The sequence below is a fragment of the Spermophilus citellus genome (assembly GCF_964194105.1).
Source record: "Spermophilus citellus genome assembly, chromosome: 12".
NCBI classification, from domain to species: domain Eukaryota; kingdom Metazoa; phylum Chordata; class Mammalia; order Rodentia; family Sciuridae; genus Spermophilus; species Spermophilus citellus.
In genome coordinates this window covers 59,245,797-59,265,127 of record NC_138198.1, presented here as the reverse complement: position 1 = coordinate 59,265,127, position 19,331 = coordinate 59,245,797, and the positions used below count along the sequence as shown (strand labels likewise).

General features: G+C 62.0%; 1 protein-coding gene across 1 annotated transcript in view; it reads right to left on the bottom strand.

The window, feature by feature from the left end:
- The window catches only part of LOC308631642 (voltage-dependent P/Q-type calcium channel subunit alpha-1A-like), a gene marked incomplete at both ends in the record, with an annotated part of 200,048 nt that overhangs the window by 24,119 nt on the left and 156,598 nt on the right, over window positions 1–19,331 (bottom strand). The window contains 8 exon segments of the mRNA XM_081263023.1: window positions 720–857; window positions 1,410–1,570; window positions 3,331–3,430; window positions 12,173–12,279; window positions 12,871–12,930; window positions 15,735–15,864; window positions 17,091–17,226; window positions 17,869–18,317. Coding sequence (XP_081119149.1) covers window positions 720–857; window positions 1,410–1,570; window positions 3,331–3,430; window positions 12,173–12,279; window positions 12,871–12,930; window positions 15,735–15,864; window positions 17,091–17,226; window positions 17,869–18,317 — 1,281 coding nt within the window.

The window sequence follows — 19,331 nt, the reverse complement described above, 5'->3', positions numbered from 1 at the left end:
TAAAAACATCAAAATGAATTTCACAAAGTCCACCATAAGCCACATATCATGGTTCCAGGGGTTGAACCCAGGGCCACTTGACCACTGAGCCACCTCCCCAGCCCTTCTTAAATTTTTTTATTTTGAGACAGGGTCTCGCTAAGTTGCTGGCTTTGAATTTGGGATCCTCCTGCCTCAGCCTCGCCAGCTGCTGGGATGACAGGCGCGCCACCACTGGGCCAAATACCAAAATTTAAATAAAGACAGGGTCCACCCGGGCTTGCACGATCAGCTTTTCCTCTCTCACTCTGGTCCTGGCCCGGCCTGGGTGAGAGTGTCACCCTGGCCCAGTGACATCCCCACCTCATCACGGGGACAGGTGGGCGAACCTGCCCCGTGGGGCCCTTCTGTGCAGTGTGCAGTCCCCAGTTGCAGGGGCACATTCGGGGGGGGCTGGGTGATGTCCCTCCTGTCTCGGGAGGTGGGCGACCTGCCCTCCGAGCCCTGCCCAGGAACCCTGCCTGAATCCCCGCCCCCGCCCCGCCCACCGAGCCCCGCCCCAGCCCTGCCACGAACCCCGCCCCCAGCCCTGCCACAAACCCCGCCCTCCGGGCCCCACCCACAGCCTCGCCCTCTGAGCCCCACCCTGAGCCCCACCCTCCGAGCCCCACCCACAGCCCCGCCTTCCGAGCCCCTCCCCCTGAGCCCCACCCTCCGAGCCCTGCCCGAGGGTCACTTACTGTGGCCAGTCTTCTCCCGTGGACACGGTGAAGAGGGTCAGCAGGGCCCACAGCACGTTGTCGTAGTGGAACTCGTATTTCTTCCACTCCCGGTCCCGGGCCTTCACCTCGTTCTTCTCGTAGAGCAGGTACTTGCCGCTGCCGAGGGGGGGGCCGTGAGCCAGTCGGGACCGGACGGGACTCGGCTTGGGCCCCCAGGGACAGGAGGAGGAAGGGGGACACCAGCCCAGAAGCAGTGACCCCGATGGCTCCTCCTGCGCTTTCTGGGGGGCTGTACGTGGGTCTAGATGGGGACCAGGCTGCCTGGAGATGTCCCCACCCTGCACCAGGGAAAGGCCAGCTCCCAAGTCACACCTGGTGGTGTTGGTTCTCGGTGCTGGGCGGGAACCAGGGCTGCTCCACACGGGGCCACATCCCAGCCCTTTTTATTATATTTAATTAAAATTGTGCAGTCCCGGGATTGAACCCAGGGCACTTGACCCCTGAGCCACCTCCCCAGCCCTTTTCATGTATTATTTAGAGACAGGGTCTCCCTGAGTCTCTTTGAGTCTTGCTAAGAGGTCACCGAGAGGCGGAGCGGCTCCCACTGATCCTGCAGCCGCCCTGGGTTCATCCCCAGGCTCAGGCCCAAGAGCCGATTCCTGTCCCCGGGGTGCCCACTCCGGGGGCTGCCTGGGGAGGGACACCCACCGGCAGTCCTTCTCGAACTCCTTGGACTCGTCGGTGCAGTGGAAGAACTTGCCCTTGAAGAGCTGCACGGCCACCACGGCGAAGATGAACATGAAGAGCATGTAGACGATGAGGATGTTGAAGACGTTCTTGAGCGAGTTCACCACGCAGTCGAACACGGCCTGTGGCGGAGGGGCGTGAGCGTGCCAGCCACCGGGGGCGCACAGCGCTCCTGCGGTCGCCACCCAGGGACACCCGGCTCCCTTAGGGAGTTTGGTATCTGAGGGGCATCTTGGGCCAGTCCCTTGCAGATACAGAGGGAGGTCAGGCCCAAGTCACTCAGGGAGGGTCACCTGGCTGGCGGAAGTGTTGGAGCTGCTACTCTCTAGTCTCGGGTGTCCCCCCAACCCCTTCTCTTTGGCACTGAAGGTGGAACCGGGGGCACTCTGCCACTGAGGTACGTCCCCAGCTCTTTTTGAGGCAGGGTCTTGCTAAGGTGCTGAGGCTGGCCTCCAACTTGGGATCCTCCTGCCTGAGCCTCCTGAGTCGCTGGGGTCACAGGTGGGCACCACCAACACCCAGCCTCGGTCTTGGGTTTCCATGCGTCTGAACCCCTGGGCCGGCTGCCCCTTTCCAGGGCCTTTCCAATTTGGCGTGGGGGCTCTTCAGGACCAGGGGAGGATCCTCACTGGAGAGGCCTCAGCCTGTCAATTCTGTGTTCCTGTCACCACAGCCCCGCCTCCTGGTGCCTGGACTCGTGGCCTCCTCCCTCCTTCCTCCCGGGCAGTCAGGGGCTCTCTGGATTTTGAGGTGACCTTGTGCGCATGATGCAAGATGGACTCCCTCTGTGTTCCCCAGGAGCCAGGGCCCACCCCCGGCAGCTCGGCCCCAGCGCTCTCCCGGCCTCGCCCCAGCTCCTCAGGGCAATGCCGGTTCCACCTCAAAGGCACCAGGGGCTGCCACAGCCTCGTGGGACACAGAGGCAGGGTCCCCAGTCGCCCCGGGAGGAGCATCCCCATGCCAGCCCTGACCCCAAAGGGCAGCCACAGTCCCTCTGGTTGTCACCGAGCCAAGAAGGGACGCCATCAACAGATTCCAAATTCCCCAGGGTGCTGCCTCCGGAGGGGACATCAGAGGCCGGTTTGGATGAGGCTGAACCTCGGGTCACAACCTCCTCCCCATCCTCCTCAGTGCCGGGGCGCTGCTCCGACTGCGGGGTGAACGTCTTCCCTGGTCACTCTCTCCAACCCGGGCCCACAGCAGGCTCAGGGCCGCTGGCGCAGCCGTCCTTGGCTACGTTTTAATGACAGGGTCTTATTTTCTTCCAACAGATACGCATTTTACCTTCTGTGAGAGTGGGTTCTGGAACTTGAGAGAGGTGAGGCCGTACTTCCTTTCAAAGTAAATTCTCTTAAGTAAAATTGATAAACTGGCTTGATGGGAAGCCAGTGGCCGGCCTGACATATCGAGAGAATACTGGTGGCCCTTGGGTGGCACAGCAGTTGTTGGAATGCTAGGGTTTGTTTTCCATCTTTTTTTGGAACAGGGAGCTTTTGGGAATGTGGGGTCTGGCTGTTTTGGAACAGGGGTCTGGGGGCCTAGACCAGGCAGGTAAGAGGTCATGTACGACCGGAAACCCAGCTTCCTGCTGCCCTGACCAGGGCTGTGCCCGTCACCCACGGGACACCCTGTGAGGATGAGGGAAAGGGACCCTGAGGGCAACACATTTCACCTGGTGGGAAATCACACCCGGAGGCATTAGGTCTTGCCCTTCACCGCCACCTGCAGGCCATCTGTAGTAACACCCAGACCCGTAGATGAGGGCAGTGCTGAGCTTTACCAGCGGCTCCTTCCATCAGTGGTGGTGGTTTTGAGCAGTGCGTGACTTGTTCAACTGTACACGGCCACCTGACGGCCCCCTCCCCGCGGGCCCCAGTCTCACCTTGAGCTTTGGCAACCGCTTGATGGTTTTCAGAGGTCGTAGCACCCGGAGGACTCGGAGAGATTTGATGGTGTTGATGTCCTTCCCTTTGCTATTGCCACTGTGGACGGATGTGAGGGGGAGAAGGGAAGAGAGGCTGGGTGTCAGGCTGGGAGGCGGGAGGCCCCAGCTCCGGGCGCTCCCACCCTCCCCTTCCCCGCGGGGCTCGTTTCCCACTCCCTGCTCAGGGAGCCGCGAGCACTGGGTCTTGTGGCTTTATTTCCGGGGTCTGCTGAAGGCTCTGCCGCTTGGCCGGACCTGAGCAGGTGCCCCTAGTGGCCCCCGGACCGGCACGGGGCGCCCGCTGCCCCAGCCCCGAATGCTTGCGTGGCCACTTCTAGAAAGCGCCTGGCCTGGGGTCTGGTGGCCAGAGTGTCACTTAGCCACCGTCTTGGGGGCTCTGAGCAGACGGGCGTCCCCTCCGTCCAGCAGAACGGGGGGCATTTAAAGTGGCCCTCAGGCCCAGGCCCCCTCCGCGTCCCCGGCCCACGGGGGCAGCCGCCGCCCTCCCAGCTGCTGGGTCGCGCCTGGTTCCCCGGCACCCGAGCCCTCTCTGCCAGGGAGGTGACAGCAGAGCAGCTGGGGCCTTCGCGTGCCACCCAGAGACACCACACCCTCGGCCACCACCCTTCAGACTCCAGAGGACGGCGCTGGGTGGCCCAGGCTGTCGATGGCACTGACCCAGGTGACCAAGCCAGAACCGGAGGCCGTGCTCAACCACCTGTCCTTCATCTGCACCCCTGAGGTCACGGCCTGAACGTCCCCGTCCCTCTTGGCCACCCTCTGAGGTCAGACCCACCCCCATCCCTGCCCGCCCTCTCCCCCGGCCTGGGTCTCCTCTTCCATCTTTTTTTTTTTTTTTTGGTACCAAGGATTGGACCCAGGGGCACTCGACCCCTGAGCCCCGTCCCCAGCCCTGTTGTGTATTTTATTTAGAGACAGGGCTCACTGAGTTGCTTAGGACCTTGCTGTGGCTGAGGCTGCTTTGAACTTGAGATCCTCCTGCCTCAGCCTCCTGAGCCAAGTGCCACTGCGCCCGGCTCCTCTTCCCTCTTTTCTGTACCAGTGGCCAACGAGGGTGGCCGGCTTGCTGGGGCCTCTGAATTCTCAGAAGAGCAAGTGACTTCCAGGTGTGGCCCTCAGGGCTCCTGGAAACCTGTGCCCACTTACCTTTCCGTGCACCCTGGGCGCACCTGGCCTCCCTGTCCTGCCTCCCTGCCTCCGGCTCAGGCAGCCTCTGGGGCCATTTGGGGAGTGTCTCAGCCTCGGGACAGAAGGTTCCTCAAACCCTCCACCGGGCTGCGACCTCCCCCGTGGCCATTCTCCATGTCACCGGGTTCTTCTCCCCACCCCTCACTTGCTCCTGACATGGGGTTCAGGTCGGAGTCGGGCTGCAGACCCCGACCTCCGGGCTCCAGGGCCCCAGCCCGGCGCCAGGGTGTGCAGCGCGAGAGGGTCTTTCCCGCTATCTGCTCCCTCGGGCTCCCCCCTCTTGTTTCTCAGGGACCCAGGGGCCGCCTGGGCCTGCAGCTCGGGGCCGTGGTTTAAACCCAGGTCCCCTCATGAGCGCAGGGCTGCATCCCGCACGGGAGCATCGAGTCCGTGGGGGCAGCCACAGGGGGGGGGAATCGGGGCAGAGCAGGACACAGAATCCAGCACCCGGTTACTCCTTGGTGGCTTTGGGGCCTTACTACTGAGAGGAGCCGCCAAGGGCTGAGGAGCCCCTGGCACCCACCGGCTCCCTTTGGAGGAAGCACCGGACACAGGTGCAACAGCGCAGGTCTCTGGCTCAGGCCGGCCACCTGGTATGAGTGGCTGAGGCTGGCCTCGAACTCGCCATCCTCCTGCCTCAGCCTCCAGCCACTGGGATTCTAGGTGTGGGCCACTGGGCAGGGCACATGCCCCCTAGAGCCAGCGCCTGCTCCCTCCAGGGTCCTGGGGACCCTCGTGGCTCTCACCGCCACCCTGCCCCGGCTCCCTGGCCCTGCTGAACTTGGACCCCGGAGGACACCCCTGGCCTCGTGTGGTCTCTGCAAGAACCGGCGGGTCGTGGCTGTGGCCCTCGGGAGCAGGTTCTGGTCACCTCCATAGACAGGACAGCAGCAAGGACACAGGCCACGGAAGAGACCCAGAGAATGAGAGACAGAGAGCGAGAGAGACAGAGAGCGAGAGAGACAGAGAGCGAGAGACTTTACCGTGTGCTGCTCCTGGCGAGGTGGCGTTGGAGGGAGAGACAGATCATGAGCGGCCTCAGAACACACACTGGCCACACCTGGGCGTCCCAGCCCCCTGGGCCGAGGGGCAGCCCCCCGGGCTCTGGCTCTGACCCTGGGCTCCATCCTTCCATGGAAGCCCCTCCCCCTGGTCCCCACCCTGGGCAGGCCCAGTCCGTCCCAGTCTGTCCCAGCGGCAGGACGCCCCAGAGCTGTCAAGGTCACTGCCAGGGGCTGTGGGAGCCTCTTCAAGGGGCAGAATTTGGGGGAAGGACCTGGGTTTGAATTCTGCCTGCCTCTGCCTGGCGGTCCTCATCTGTGACGCCGACGGTGGCCTCCAGTGTGCCCCGCGGCCTTGGAGTCACAGGTCAGCAGAGGCCACCCTCAGGGTCCTCTGCACCGGCCGCACCCTCCAGGACCGCCCTGGAACCAGGCTCAGTCTCAGGGCCAGCCTGGGGCAGCCCGAGGCCGGTTCTGGGTCTGTAGCATCCCTCGGGCCTGAGTCCACTCTGGCACCACCAGGCTGGACGAGGGCAGGGCGCGAGGGATGCGGGAGCCCCGGGGCCGTTGGTAGGTGTTTAGGCCGTTCTGCCTCCAGACGTCAGGGCAGGGGCCTGTGGTCGCTCCGAGGGAGGCTGAGGCAGGGGGGTCTCCTGAGCCCAGGAGATCAAGGCCAGCCTGGGCAGCACAGGGAGACCCTTAAAATGAAACAAAAACCTGCTGACTTTAAAAGGGAGAGGCTTCTGAAGTTTCTGCTGCCCTCTCCAAAGCACAGGGTCCTCAGGGTTCAGCACTTGAGAATTAAGTGACACACGTGCGATTGTGTAGCTTCTACTTTCACGACTAGGAGGCATCCGGTGACAGAAATGTTAGCCTCAACTATTGACCAAGTCTTCTGAATGTCACCGCACTTGCCTGCAGGAAGATGGCACCATTATGCCAATTTTCCAGATGAGGAAACTAAAGCCCAGAGAGGGAGACTGATTTCCCAAGGGCACACAGCCAGGAAGTGGCAGGTGGAGATTCAAACCCAGGTGCGTTATCTGGAGCTCTGATGTTCCTCTGTTTCATCAGATATAAGAAAAATGGTGCCCTCCTGGGAGGGGCAGATAGCCTGAGGGCTCCTCTTTGGCTTCCTGGAAGCGCAGCTCCTAAGGATGCAGGAGCAGCTTGATCAGGGTGCTGTGCCAGCTGGGACGGCCCGTGGTCCTGCCCTAGGGGACGAGTGGCGGCACCAGATGGACCCTTGGCAGCGAGGGTGGGATGATGATCTGCCAGCTGCCGAGGAATGTCAGCCGGCTGCCCCATGCATGGGCACAGAGCGGGACACGCTGGCCCAGGGCTGGTGAAATGGTGCGTTCATGGTGGTCACATGGACATGGCTGGTCAGTGATGAGGGACACACACACCACACACAGCAGAGGGCAGGAGCGGGCAGGAGGGTGGAGACGGGCAGGAGGCTTCGACACACCCTCGGGGGACCCACGGCGTCTCCCACACAGAGATGGGCCACAGTCACAGCACTGGGAGGGGTCCCTGCCTCGACCCACCATGGCCGAAGAGCCAGGGGCAGCCTCCTCCTTGCAGCCCGGCTCCCGGGGCCCTGGGTCTCGTCTGTGGGCCGGGAGCTCGCGGTCAGCTCTGTCGCTGAGTCTGTGTCCCTCCCCAGCCCCCCGGGGGTCAAGGCTGCACCCGGGCGACTCTCCTGCCCTCCAGCCCAGGGTCCCTAGCCAGGGGGACACAAGGAACGAGGACACTCAGAGACCTGCACGTCCAACAGCAGCTGGACGCGGGAGCCTGTCCTAGGAGAGGAGGCTGGCCCAGGGCTGGGGTGTCCTGCCCTCTCTGTGAGCAGACGGACACACAGCAGAAGACCTGAGAGGAGAAGAGCCGCACGGGATGACAAGAAAGGACGACAGAGTCCTCACAGGGCCACACGCCTCAGGCAAAGGAAGTCAGAAACCTGCGGCCAGGGGGCGACTTTGGGAACGAGGCAGCAGCAGCTCGAGGGCTCCTGCTCTGGCTGTTTGGAGGTTTGGGTCTCGGGTATGCAGGAGTGGCTTGATCAAGGTGCCCAGCCAGCTGCGCCAGGCACACTCAGCAGGGAGGAGGGCGGGGCTGAGGGGCGGGGCCTCGGCCTCCTCTCCCGCCCACTGTCACCCACTGTCCTGGTTTTAAGGTGCCCCCTGTGGGGCGCTCATCGCTATGAAGCTATATTCTAGAGAATTTCTGGCACTTGCCAGAATGCTTAAAACCTCATGCTCCCACTTCCTGCGAGATCTGCAAACCTGTCAAGGCCCAGGGGAGGGCCTGGCATCCCTGTCCTGACCTTTCTTTGCACAGGAATGATTTAAAAAAGTTTTAAACAGGGCCTTTCAAGGGTGCAGGTGGCTTTGTGTTCCCCCTCTGGGTGCTGGGGAGTGGCCTCAGGGTCTCAGGCCCCTGGGCAAGTGCTCTCCACTTCAGACATGTCCAGATTTCTTTTTTCTTCCTTTCTTTCCTTCTTATTTATTATTTTTTTTTTAAGTTTTGAGACAGGGTCTCACTAAAGTATGGAGGCTGGCCTTGAAACTTGTGATCCTCGGGTCTCAGCCTCCTGGGATCACAGACCTGTGCCACCAAGCCTGGTGCAGGTGCTCGTTCTGTGAGCTACAGGCAATTCTGGATGCCCTTCAACAACTGCACACAGCTGAGCTCTGGGTAAAGACACCTGGCCCAGGTGGCCCAACAGGTTATGACCCCCAGGGACAGGGCAGGGGCTAGTTTGTGTAAGTTTGTTTCATAATGTTTGCAGAGTGACAGAAAGTGACAGAATCATCTTGGGATGCATTTCTCACCCTGTGTCCCCATCGTAAGTGAAGCATGACTGCACTTCAGAGAGTCTAACAGTCCGTTCATCAAGGGGCCGAGTCTGTGCAACCCTGAGGCCCTGGTGGGACCCTCTTCCTCCTCCTCGTTCTCACTGTGGGGCTGCGTGGGACCAGCTCTCGCTCTGCCCAGCCCCTGACACCTGTTTGAGCAGATCGGATCTGCTTTAAAGTGAGGTTCCCAGCCTGCAGACCTGGACGCAGCCTTGGTACACCCGGCCCGGGAGAGCGACCATGGCTAGGGTGCTGGGTCCTCTGCAGCCCCCCTGCAGAAACGGGGTCAGCTTGGGAAGGGGACGTGGCGGGCAGCAGCAGGGTCCCTGGTGTGGAGGACAGAGTGGGTGAGCAGAGGCTCAGCCCGGGGCCTGTGCGCAGAGGGCGAGACCAGCACCCGGCAGTGTGTGTCCCAGCCACCCCACCCCGTCTCCTGAGCTGCTGCATCCTGAGCCCTTGGGGCTGACGCAGACCCTTCCCGAGGCCACCTGTGGCTGAGGCCTGAGCTGGTCCTCCCGTCTGGGCTCTGCCTGGGGACATGTCTCCTGTTGCCAGATGAGGACAGAGTATTGGCCTTCCCCAGGCCACAACTCAGGGTGACCACAGGGGGTGGGAGGAGCATAGGGAGGGGGAGGGGCAGGGGAGGAGGAGGGGGGAGAGGGAAGTGGAAAGGGGGAGGGGGAGGGGAAGGGAAAGAGAGAGGGGAGGGGGAGGAGTGGGAAAAAGAAAGGGGGAGGGGGAGAGAGGGGGGAGAGGGAAGTAGGGGGAGGAGGGAAGGGGAGGTGGAGAGAGGAAGGGGGAGAGGAAGGGAAAGAGAGGGAGGGGGAGGGGAGGGAGTCAGGCAGAGGAGGGAGGGGGGAAAGAGGGAGGAGGAGAGGAAGGGAAAGGGAGGGGGAGGGGAAAGAGGGCGGGGGAGAGGAAGGGAAAGGGAGGGGGAGGGGAAAGAGGGCGGGGGAGATGAAGGGAAAGGGAGGGAGGGGGAGAGGGAGGAGGGAAGGGAGAGAAAGGGGGAGGTGGAGGGGAGAAGAAGGGAAAGAGAGGGAGGGGAGAAGAAGGAGGGAGGGGGAGAGAGGGAAAAGAGGAGGGGAGAGACGAGGGGGAGGGGAAAGAGGGCGGGGGAGAGGAAGGGAAAGGGAGGGGGAGGGGAAAGAGGGCGGGGGAGAGGAAGGGAAAGGGAGGGAGGGGGAGAGGGAGGAGGGAAGGGAGAGAAAGGGGGAGGTGGAGGGGAGAAGAAGGGAAAGAGAGGGAGGGGAGAAGAAGGAGGGAGGGGGAGAGAGGGAAAGAGAGGAGGGGAGAGACGAGGGGGAGGGGCAGAGAGAGAGGGGGAGGAGGAGGAGGGAGAGAAAGAGAAGGGAGGGAGGGGGAGAAGAAGGAGGGGGAGGGGAAGGGAGCTGCCGGTGGAGGGGGCAGCAGGGCTGGGCTGGGACCTGCAGGTGGCTTCCTTAGACATGGCTCTCTGGGCTGAGCCTGGTACAACGTTCTGACTTCCTGGAATCCGAATTTTCTCAGGGTCTTGCCAGGGGACCTACCAGAGACCCTGGGGGTCCTGCTAACATACATGGGGGAGGGACATGGGGCCACATTTCATCACATTCTCATGGACACTACGTATTGCCCAAAAGTATATATATATATCTTTTAAAGTGCTGCTCACCCACAGGAGACAAGTTGTATCTTGTTTGTATCTTACGTCCCCTGGGTTTGCGTCAGTCATCAGCGTTCTATGCCATTTCTGTTTGCATCCTTTGTTATCTATTGTGCTTCAGTGTTTCTTCTTGATTTGTGGTGGTTTTTTATATATTAAGGACACCAACTCCTTGTCTCCTTGGTGGCAACCTTTCTCCCCTAATTTGCTGTGCATTTAGTGACTTGGTCTCCTCCAGAGCATCTTAATGATACTGTAGCTCAACTTCCTGATTATTGTCATTATTGCTTTTCCCCCTCTTTGCTCTGGCTGTCCAGTAAGTCATGGCCTTAAAATGAGGGAGGGAGGGAGGGGGGAGGAGAAAGGTGGAGAGGGTGGGCAGAGGGAGAACAAAGGAAGAGGAGAGGAGTGGGCGGTGTGGCCTGTGGCCAGGAGAGGGACACCGTGTGCCTCTGCCCCGCGCTGGGGCGTCCTGACCCCCTGGCGACCTCCTGGTCCTCTGACCCCATCCTGTTTCCAGGGAAGAACCTCAGCGAGGCCCACTTTCGCCTTAAGCCGGAAATGGCCACTGTCCTGTCCTCTCACAAGCCCAGCCCTTCCTGTCTGGCCAGGAGCCACTCGGGGGACCCCTGCACCTGCCGAGAAGGGAACGAGGAGACGAGGCACGGGGGAGTCTGGAGAGAGGGGCTCCCACCCTGGCCAGACCCTCCCTTCTGGGGCTGATCCACTGTGATGGCTACCGGGGACCTAAGGGTCCCCCAGAGCCTCGGGATGTGTCCCCGTGTTGCAGTCGGGAGATCTCCAACTTGTTCAAGCATCTACAGCACGAGGGGTGCAGGCTGACCACAGGCCCAGAGGGCTGCTGGCTGGTCAGCTCGTGGTCACCATCTTGGAATGCATGTCCAGAATCAGGGTGTCACCTGGAGGTGCCTACCCAGAACTCAGGTGCCACCTGGCAGTGGCTGCTCAGCTCCTGGGAACCATCTTGGAATGGCTTCCCAGACATCAGGTGGCATTTTGGGGTGGTAACTGAGCCCAAGGGTGCCATATGAAACGGTTACCCAGAATTCGGGGGCCATCTTGCAGTGGCCACTTGGTTCTTAGGTACCATTTCAATGGCCAGGTAGAACTTGGGTACCAGTTTGGGACGTCCACCCAGAACTCGGGGGCCATCTAGTAGAATGGTCACCTAGAACTTAGGTTCTAGAACTCAGGAGCCAAACCTTGGAATGGCTGCGCGGCCCTTGGGCACCATCTTGAGATGAGTATCTAGCTTGGGAGTCATTTGGAATGGCTGCCCAGGACTCGGGGCAGCCGAGTCTTGGAATGGACCTAAGGGCTACCATCTCGGAACGGATGCTCAGAATTGGAACCATGGTCACTTAGTTCTTGGGCGACATCCTGAGATGGCTATCTAGAACTTGTGCCATTTTGGAACAGCCCAGAACTTGGACACCTTAGGCTCTAGGGTGCCTCTTGAAATGGCTGCCCAGAACTCGGGTGCCCCTGGGTAGGGCTGCCCGGAACTCATCAGGTGCCATTTTGGAGTGGGTACTAAGCGCCATGGTGGCATCTTGGAAGGGCTGCCCAGCCCCTGGGCACCATCTTGGAGGTGCCATGATCTAGCCCTGCGGAGGGCGGAGGGTCCTAGGCCTGCCAGGAGACAGGGAAGACACAGGGCCATCGGTCCACAGGCACGGGGCCTTCAGGCACGGGGCCTTCAGGCACGGGGTGGGATGTCATGCACACTCATCCATGATTGTCTTTTCAGGGGCACCCCAAAGAGACAGAGGTTCTGGGGGGCTCGCGGAGCAGAGGGGAGATGAGATGTCCTGCAGCACGGCAGGAGGCCGGTGGCGGGCCATTGCCGTGGGAGGAGGAGAAGGGGGATGCCCACTCCTTCTCTCTCCCTGACGTGCACAAAGCCAGTGGAAGCTCCTCCTGGTGACATGCGGCACCTCCCGCCACCCAGAGCCCACGCGCCCCATCTCTACGCCCTGAGAGCAGGTCCCCTGAGCCAGCAGGTGGTCTCAGGCTGAGGATGGGGGCCAGGAGGCCAGCGGAGGCCTCGGGTGGGGACTTACGTGAAGGCAAAGGCCACCAGGGCCCCACTGACCACTATGAAGTCCAGAATGTTCCAGAGGTCGCGGAAGTAGGCGCCCTGGTGCAGGACAAGCCCCAGGTCGATCATCTGCGGGGAAGAGCAGGCGCTGAGGTTCGGCCCCTGCGGCCCGCGGGAGAAAGTGCAGGGGGCAGGTGGACGGACCTCCCCCTGCAGCCTGGGGCAGGAGCGAGGGCCCTGCGTGGGGGGCGGAGGCCCCACCCGGTGACAGGCAGCGAGGGTTCGCTGGTTCCAGACCTTGGGCTGCCCCTCGATCGGGTCCTCAGCCAGCCCTGGGGGCTCTGCCTTCCCAACCCCCAGGAGTCTGTCCACTCCTAGGCCACCAAGCCGGTGCCGCCCGCAGGGTCCACCAGGGACCTGCGCGGGCTTCCAGGTCCGCCCGCCCTCAGGTCTGTCCTGCTCGCAGCCGCCAGAGGGCGCCGGCGCACACCCAGCCCAGCACCCCCCCTCCCTGGGCGCAGAGCCCCGCGGTTGGCCGCCCCCTGCGCGGCTCCTCCAGGTGTCGCAGTCGCCCTTCTCCTCTCCCTGCCCCTCTCCCGACTCTCGTGGCCGCCCCTCGGTCACATGCACCACGTCCAGGCCTCAGGGAAGCCGTCTGCACCCGGAGGGTCCTGGGGGCTCAGAACCCCGCGGGGCGCTGGCGGCTGTCCCCGCGCTCACCTTGATGACCATCTCAAAGGTGAAGACGCCAGTGAAAACGTAGTCGAAATATCGCAGCACCTGCAGGGGGCATGAAGAGGGCAGGGATCACCGACCTGCTCCAGCAGAGACCGACCCCTGTAAATACTGCAATTGCCTATTGGTCTGTGAGACCCCCCAGCAAAGTCCCCAAGGAGCAGAGTTTCCACCCAGAGGAAGCGTATATACGGTTGGGCAGGGCGTGCACTGCACAAAAGCCCCTCCCACCCCTAGATTTGTAGGTTGTGAATGAGACTTTCCAGCAGATGGCAGCAAATCCCATGGAATCCCTCTGTGAGGACGGCGGGCACCGAGGCCAGCATCCAGGGGCCTTGTATATTTGCCCCAATCTCTATGTGTGCTGAGGGGGCCCTGGACAAGTTCAGGGGTAACTGGATCCTGTCCCCACTGCGTCCTGGTTCCGCTGGGTCTCTGGGCAAGGTTTGTTTCCATGTGGTGTCTCCTAAGCACTGGGGCTCACCCGGCTGCTTGCTGTCACCGTCTGTGTCCCATGGCCACGCTCTCACCAGGGTGGGTGATTCTCGTCCGCCCGCCCCACTGTCTCAGCCTCGACCAGTTTCTGCCTGGATGATCACCGACCCTCAGCCCTGACTCTCTCTCCACCGCGCACAGCCCCGCTTGGTGGTGACCCAGGGTGTGGCCTGACCAATGGTGCACTTAAGGGCCTGGTAATTACTGGACACGGCCACCGGAGGGCGCCGGTGAACACCTGCGTCAGGCTCTCGCCCCTTCCTGGCTCCCGCTACTGGGATGAAGTCCAGTCTTCCTGCTGGTCTAGCGGCTCTGCACGACTTTCTGGTCACCTCCCCAGGGACACGGTGCCCTGCTTCCACCCTTCCCTTGCTCCTGGCCTCCTGCCTCCTGGATCCCACCCCAGGGCCCTTGCACAGGCTGTTCCCTCTGCCTGAAACGCCCTTCCCTGCATCCTGTGGGGTCCCCCTCCTCCATGCTTGGCTGGGAATGGCTTTCCCGGCGAGGCTTTCGGCGGCTACCTGTCTACAATGCCACCTCCCGGCCTTGGAATCCTGTCCCCGCACCCCTCATCCTTTCCCAGGGAGCTGTCTGTTATGGTATCAATCATCCCGTTGTCCCCCACATCAGTCCTGCAGAGATAGTCCCCATGTGGCTGCTGCAGCTCCTAGTGCAGGGCCAGGCATACAGCAGGCGCTCAAGGGTGCTTGCTGAGTGGGTGCCCGAGCAGCTGGGGTCGGGCCTGCAGGAGCCGCTCTGATATCATGTCCCGGGTGTGGCTGCCACCAGGGTGCGGGCGCGAGGGGCCGGGCTGTGGTCACCTCCACGTCGGGGATTCTCTGGCTCTGCTGAGCTGGGCGGTCCCCACGGTGGGGCGATGGTCCTGGGCGCCGCCAGGGGCAGCAGGAATCCTGGCCCTGCCCACCCTGCGGAGCTGCGCCCTGCGCCCTCGGCCCTCCTGGCCAGGCAGGGCGCACGGGGTCACCGTGGGCCTCTGAGGACCCGAACTCCCGCTGCGGGCTGGGCGGGGTGCTGGCCGGGGGCCCCAGCAGGCTCTCTGCAGCCCCTGCGTCACCTGCCCTGCCAGCTGGGAGGCCCAGGAACTAGGAGCAGGAGGGAACCTGGAGGGCTGCCGGGTCCGGCCAGGACCCAGCACAGCCTCCGCTGCCTTCTGATTTCCCTCCCTCCGCCCGCGGGCCTCGGGGCACCAGGCCCGGGGGGGGGGGGGGGGGGGGGGAGGGGGCAGGGAAAGCCAGCGAGGCCTCCGAGCCGCGCCCTGGGCACTCACCTACTTAGCATGAGCCCCAGCCTCCGCCGGCGGGTGAGGAGGGCAACTGTGGGTCTGGGCAGGGAGCGGAGGGGACAGGCCAGGGCCCCAGGAGGTGCCCCACCCATGAGGTGAGCCGCTGCCCCTCTCCACCAGGGCCAGGGCTCACTTCTGACTGGCAGATCTCCAGGGTGACCCAGGATGGTCACTTGCTCCCTCTTTGTCTCCCACTCTCTGGGTCTGACCCCTCCTTCATCAGTTGGGGTCACCTGGAGAGGGCTTTGCCGGGATTAGATAAGTCACGGTGGCCAGGCGGTGGCCGGCACCCTGGCCGCACCTGTCATCCCAGCGGCTGGGGAGGCTGAGGCAGGAGGATCGGGAGTTCAAAGGCAGCCTCAGCAACGGTGAGGCCCTAAGCAACTCAGTGAGACCCTGACTCTAAATAAAGACAGCGTGGGGCTGGGGCTGGGCCCAGGCCGAATGCCCTAGGTCCAGTCTCCAGCATCTCCAAAGACTACGAGGACAGACAGACTGGAGGACAGACAGACTGGACGACCGACCGACTGCCCGCCCGTCCAACGGATGTCCAACTTGGGCAGCTCAGGCAGCTGGGCCCGGGGTTGGGCACACACACAGCCAGGGGCCGGGTGGACGGGGCTTAGCAGACCCTGGACCCCGGAGGGTTCTGTTCTCCAAAAGTAAAAGTTTGGGCTGTTTCTGCCCCGGCCTCCCCTTGGCCTCTCCTCTCCCGGCCTCACCCTCGGGCTCCTCCCAGCCCATCCTTCCTCCAAAGCTTCATGTCCTCGTGGGAGACTCCACGGGGAGAGCTGGCTTTTGAGAGGGCACCTCTAAGTCAACCCGGCTCAGCCCCTGTCCCCCTCCATTCCAGGCAGAGCATGATCCTGTCCTGTCCCCGCCACCCCCACCAGGGGACCCAGCCGGGTGGTCCCCTCCAGGGACATCTTGCCCTCAGAGATGTGCCTCCCCTCCCTGCAGACACGGCTGTGCCCGAGGCTGTCCCCAGTCAAGCCCCACCCGGCTCGAGTCTGGGGCTACAGGAGGAAGGGGACGGTGAGGCGGGTCTCACATTGTTGCGGGGCACGTTGGGCTGCACGGGGTCCTCAGCGGCCAGGGCGATGCTGCTCATGGCGATGGCCATGAGGATGCACATCTCGAAGTAGCGCAGGTTGAGGATGTAATGGCACAGGCGGCGAAGGCTGTTGGGGACAGATGGTGTGCAGAGGTCCACTCAGAGCTCAGGATCGCAGGCCTTCTACCATAGCACTGTTCGAAATCCCTAACTTCTAAGGGCCACACCCACCAAGCCATCCTTTACCTAGGGCCCTCTCTGGGTCCTAGGACCCCAAGAAGGCAGGGGAGACCTCCCAAGGGGAGCCACAGACATGTCCGGTTTACCCTGTCGAAGTGGGCCCCTCCCTCCACAGAAAGCCCTCTTCCCCATGCTGATTTTAGGACTGGCAGCAAGAGTCCAGTGTAGATAAACTTCCTATTTTCGTGTCGCCCTGTTTTCTTGGCCACTGGCCGGGAAGATGCCAGCACTCCAGGTGCTGGACACCCCTTACTAGTTTTTCACAAACGCATCCAGTATAGTACTTTGTAGAACTGTGCAAACAAGGCCTCTGGCCCTGAGCTGGGCTTCACAGAGATGTCTACATTTTTAAGATAAGTTACAAATGGGCTCCATGGTGACAGCTGGCAGGGGGAGGAAAGAAAGGGGAGAAGAAGCTCTCCCCTTCTCAGGTGTTGTCCTTGAAGAGTTAACTTGCCCAGAACAGTGAAAGAAAAAGCTGCTTTTCTGTGAACTTCTGCAGACTGTGAACTTCTGGGCCCCTCCCCTGACATGCTGGGGAGAAAACTCTGAAACTCCCTGAACTCGGGGTTCAGGGGATTGATTGATTACAGCAAAAGCTGCGCCCTCTGAGCCTGGCTGCAGCCACATACAACTGTTTCCTGCCGTCTTCGGCACCTGGCCTCGTCTGCCCCTACAACACTGTGGCTCCTAACGACTCTGGAAGTCTTGGTCCCCACACTGGGCTGAAGAAAGGGGGATGAAGGGTGTTGAGGACCCATGGGTCACAGAGATGTCCCTCCCTCCCTCCCTCCCTCCCTTCCTAGAATCAGCTGTGGGACGGGAACTCTCATCTGGAATGTGGCCTGGACCACGAAGACCAGAGGGTCACCAATGCCGGAGTGGGACACAGTGGGGTCTCCAAAGAGGTGGTGACTGAAGCTCTGACTCGCAGCCTGATCAGAGCCCTGATGGCCCAGGGCACCTTCCTGGGTCAGCTCGGGATGCGCTATGACAACGTCCACCTCATACGACTTAAGGACGGGCCACTCTGGGCTGATGGTGGTGTTGGGGGGTGGCTCCCCCTCTGCTCCGGGGCCCTCGTCCCCTCCCGGGGGCCCCGGGCCTACTCACGGGTTGGTGGTGGACAGGATGAACATGGAGCTGTAGGGGGGCATGGGCTGGGGCCCGTCCTCCCCGGGCTCCTCCTGCTCCTCCTTCTTCTCCTCCTCTTTCCTGGGCAGTGGGTCGGGGTTGGCGTTTTTGTTCACTGTGGGGACAAGAACCAGGGCTCCCTCCGTGGTGGTTTCCCAGGAATCTCTGGGCTCCCGCCCACCCCAGGGGCGGGGCGTGTCGCCGCATCCTTACTGACCCTTGTGGGGGGTACTTCATGATCCCCACTGACTGACAGGGAAACGGGGGCACAGAGAAGTGCAGTGACTTGCCTCAGGTCACACAGCCTTGAGGGGACACCTCAACCGCCTGGCCCCAGAAAGCCTGTTTCCAGCCACTCTGTGGCCCTGAGTCTGCTGGGCTCCTCGGGGGCTTTGGTCAGCCCTGTCCCTGTCCCGCCTGACCTACATGCCGAGGCTGGGGGCACCCAGGGGGTGCTAACGGCCCCACTTAGGGGGACATGGGCTCAGGCCACGGCACCCCTTTCCACGCTGTGTGGCTACTGGGCACAGGGCACGTGGCCAGACTAGATGGGGACAGGCTGGGGCGTGGGGGACACTGGGCGTCCAGGACCCAGGGTGAGAAGAAGGCAGAGCGTCTCGTTAACGGTTCAGAAAACACGGTTCGCGGGTCGAAATGGTGACATCTGGATCTAATATCTGAGACACTGACGCTCCTTGGGCCGAAGCAGCGCCTGTCCGACATCCCCGAGGTCCCCGAGGTCCCCGCGGCCGCTCACCTTGGACGACCGTGTGGTTGAGGGGCGGCCCTGGGGGCGGGATGTCCACCGCCGTGTGCTCGGGCCTCCCGGTCCTGGCCGAGGCATCCTGGCCACTGCTGGGGTTGGTGACGATGAGGCTGTTCTCCGGGGCCTTGGGGGCGCCGGGGTGCGACGGGGGCCCTGGGTCATTGGGCACCCGGCGGCCGGCGCTGCTGTGCGGGTTGGCGGCCGGGGCGGGCATGGGGCCAGGGACTGTGCTGTTCCCCATCTTGGCGGGGCTCTGGGGCGCTCCGGCGGGGCCCAGGCTGTCGTGGGGACTGGCCGGCTCCGCAGTGGCCAGCTTGTTGTTCTTCAGGTTGTCCATGTCCTCGGCCAGTGGCGCGTCCTGGCGGCCCAGGTCCTGCTGGATTGGACGCGTGGTGGACAGGTTGGGGCCGGACACAGGGACCCCGGCGCCCTGGTTCTCTCTGAGGAAGGCAGGTCAGCGGAAAAGAACCACAGCAGAGTCAGGACGGTGGGGACAGGGTGGCGCCTGCCCAACACCCAGCAAGGGATGGCCTGGGGTGGCTCAGTGGCAGGGCGCTTGCCTAGCACACACCCACCTGGGGTCACCCCAGAGCCATAGCCAAACCGACAAACCAAGCCAACCCACCAGTCCCACCGCCGCAGCAGCCCAACCACGTCAACCCAACCCAACTAACCCAACCAACCTAACCAACCACCAAACCAACCAAACTAACCAACCAAACCAACCTAACCCAAACAACCCCACCGCCCCACCAGTCCAACCATGTCAACCCAACCAAGTCAACCCAATTAACTCAACCAACCAACCTAACCCAACCAAATCAACCCAAACCAACTAACCAACCCAACCAACTCAACCAATCCCACTGCCCCACCAAGTCAACCCAACCCAACTAACCCAATCAACCAAACTAACCAACCTAACCCAACCAAGTCAACCCAACCCAACCAACCAAGCCAACCAAATCAACCCAACCCAACTAACCAAACCAACTAACCAAACAAACCCAACCCAACCGATCACACTACTCCACCAGCCCAACCACATCAACCCAACCAAGTCAACCCGAACCAACCAACCAAACCAAGAAAACTAACCCAAACCAAGTCAACCCAACCCAACTAACCCAACCAACCAATCAACCTAACCCAACCAAGTCAACCCAACCCAACTAACCAAACCAACTAAAACAACCAACCTAACCCAACCAAGTCAACCCAACCAAATCAACCCAACCCAACCAACCCAACCCAACCAATCCCACTGCCCCACCAGCCTAACCAAGTCAACCCAACCAATTCAACCAAACCAATCAACCAATTCAACCAAACCAAGCCGATCCAACTAACCAAACCAACCAACCTAACCCAACCAAATCAACCCAAACCAACCAACCAAACCAAGAAAACTAACCCAAACCAAGTCAACCCAACCCAACTAACCCAACCAACCA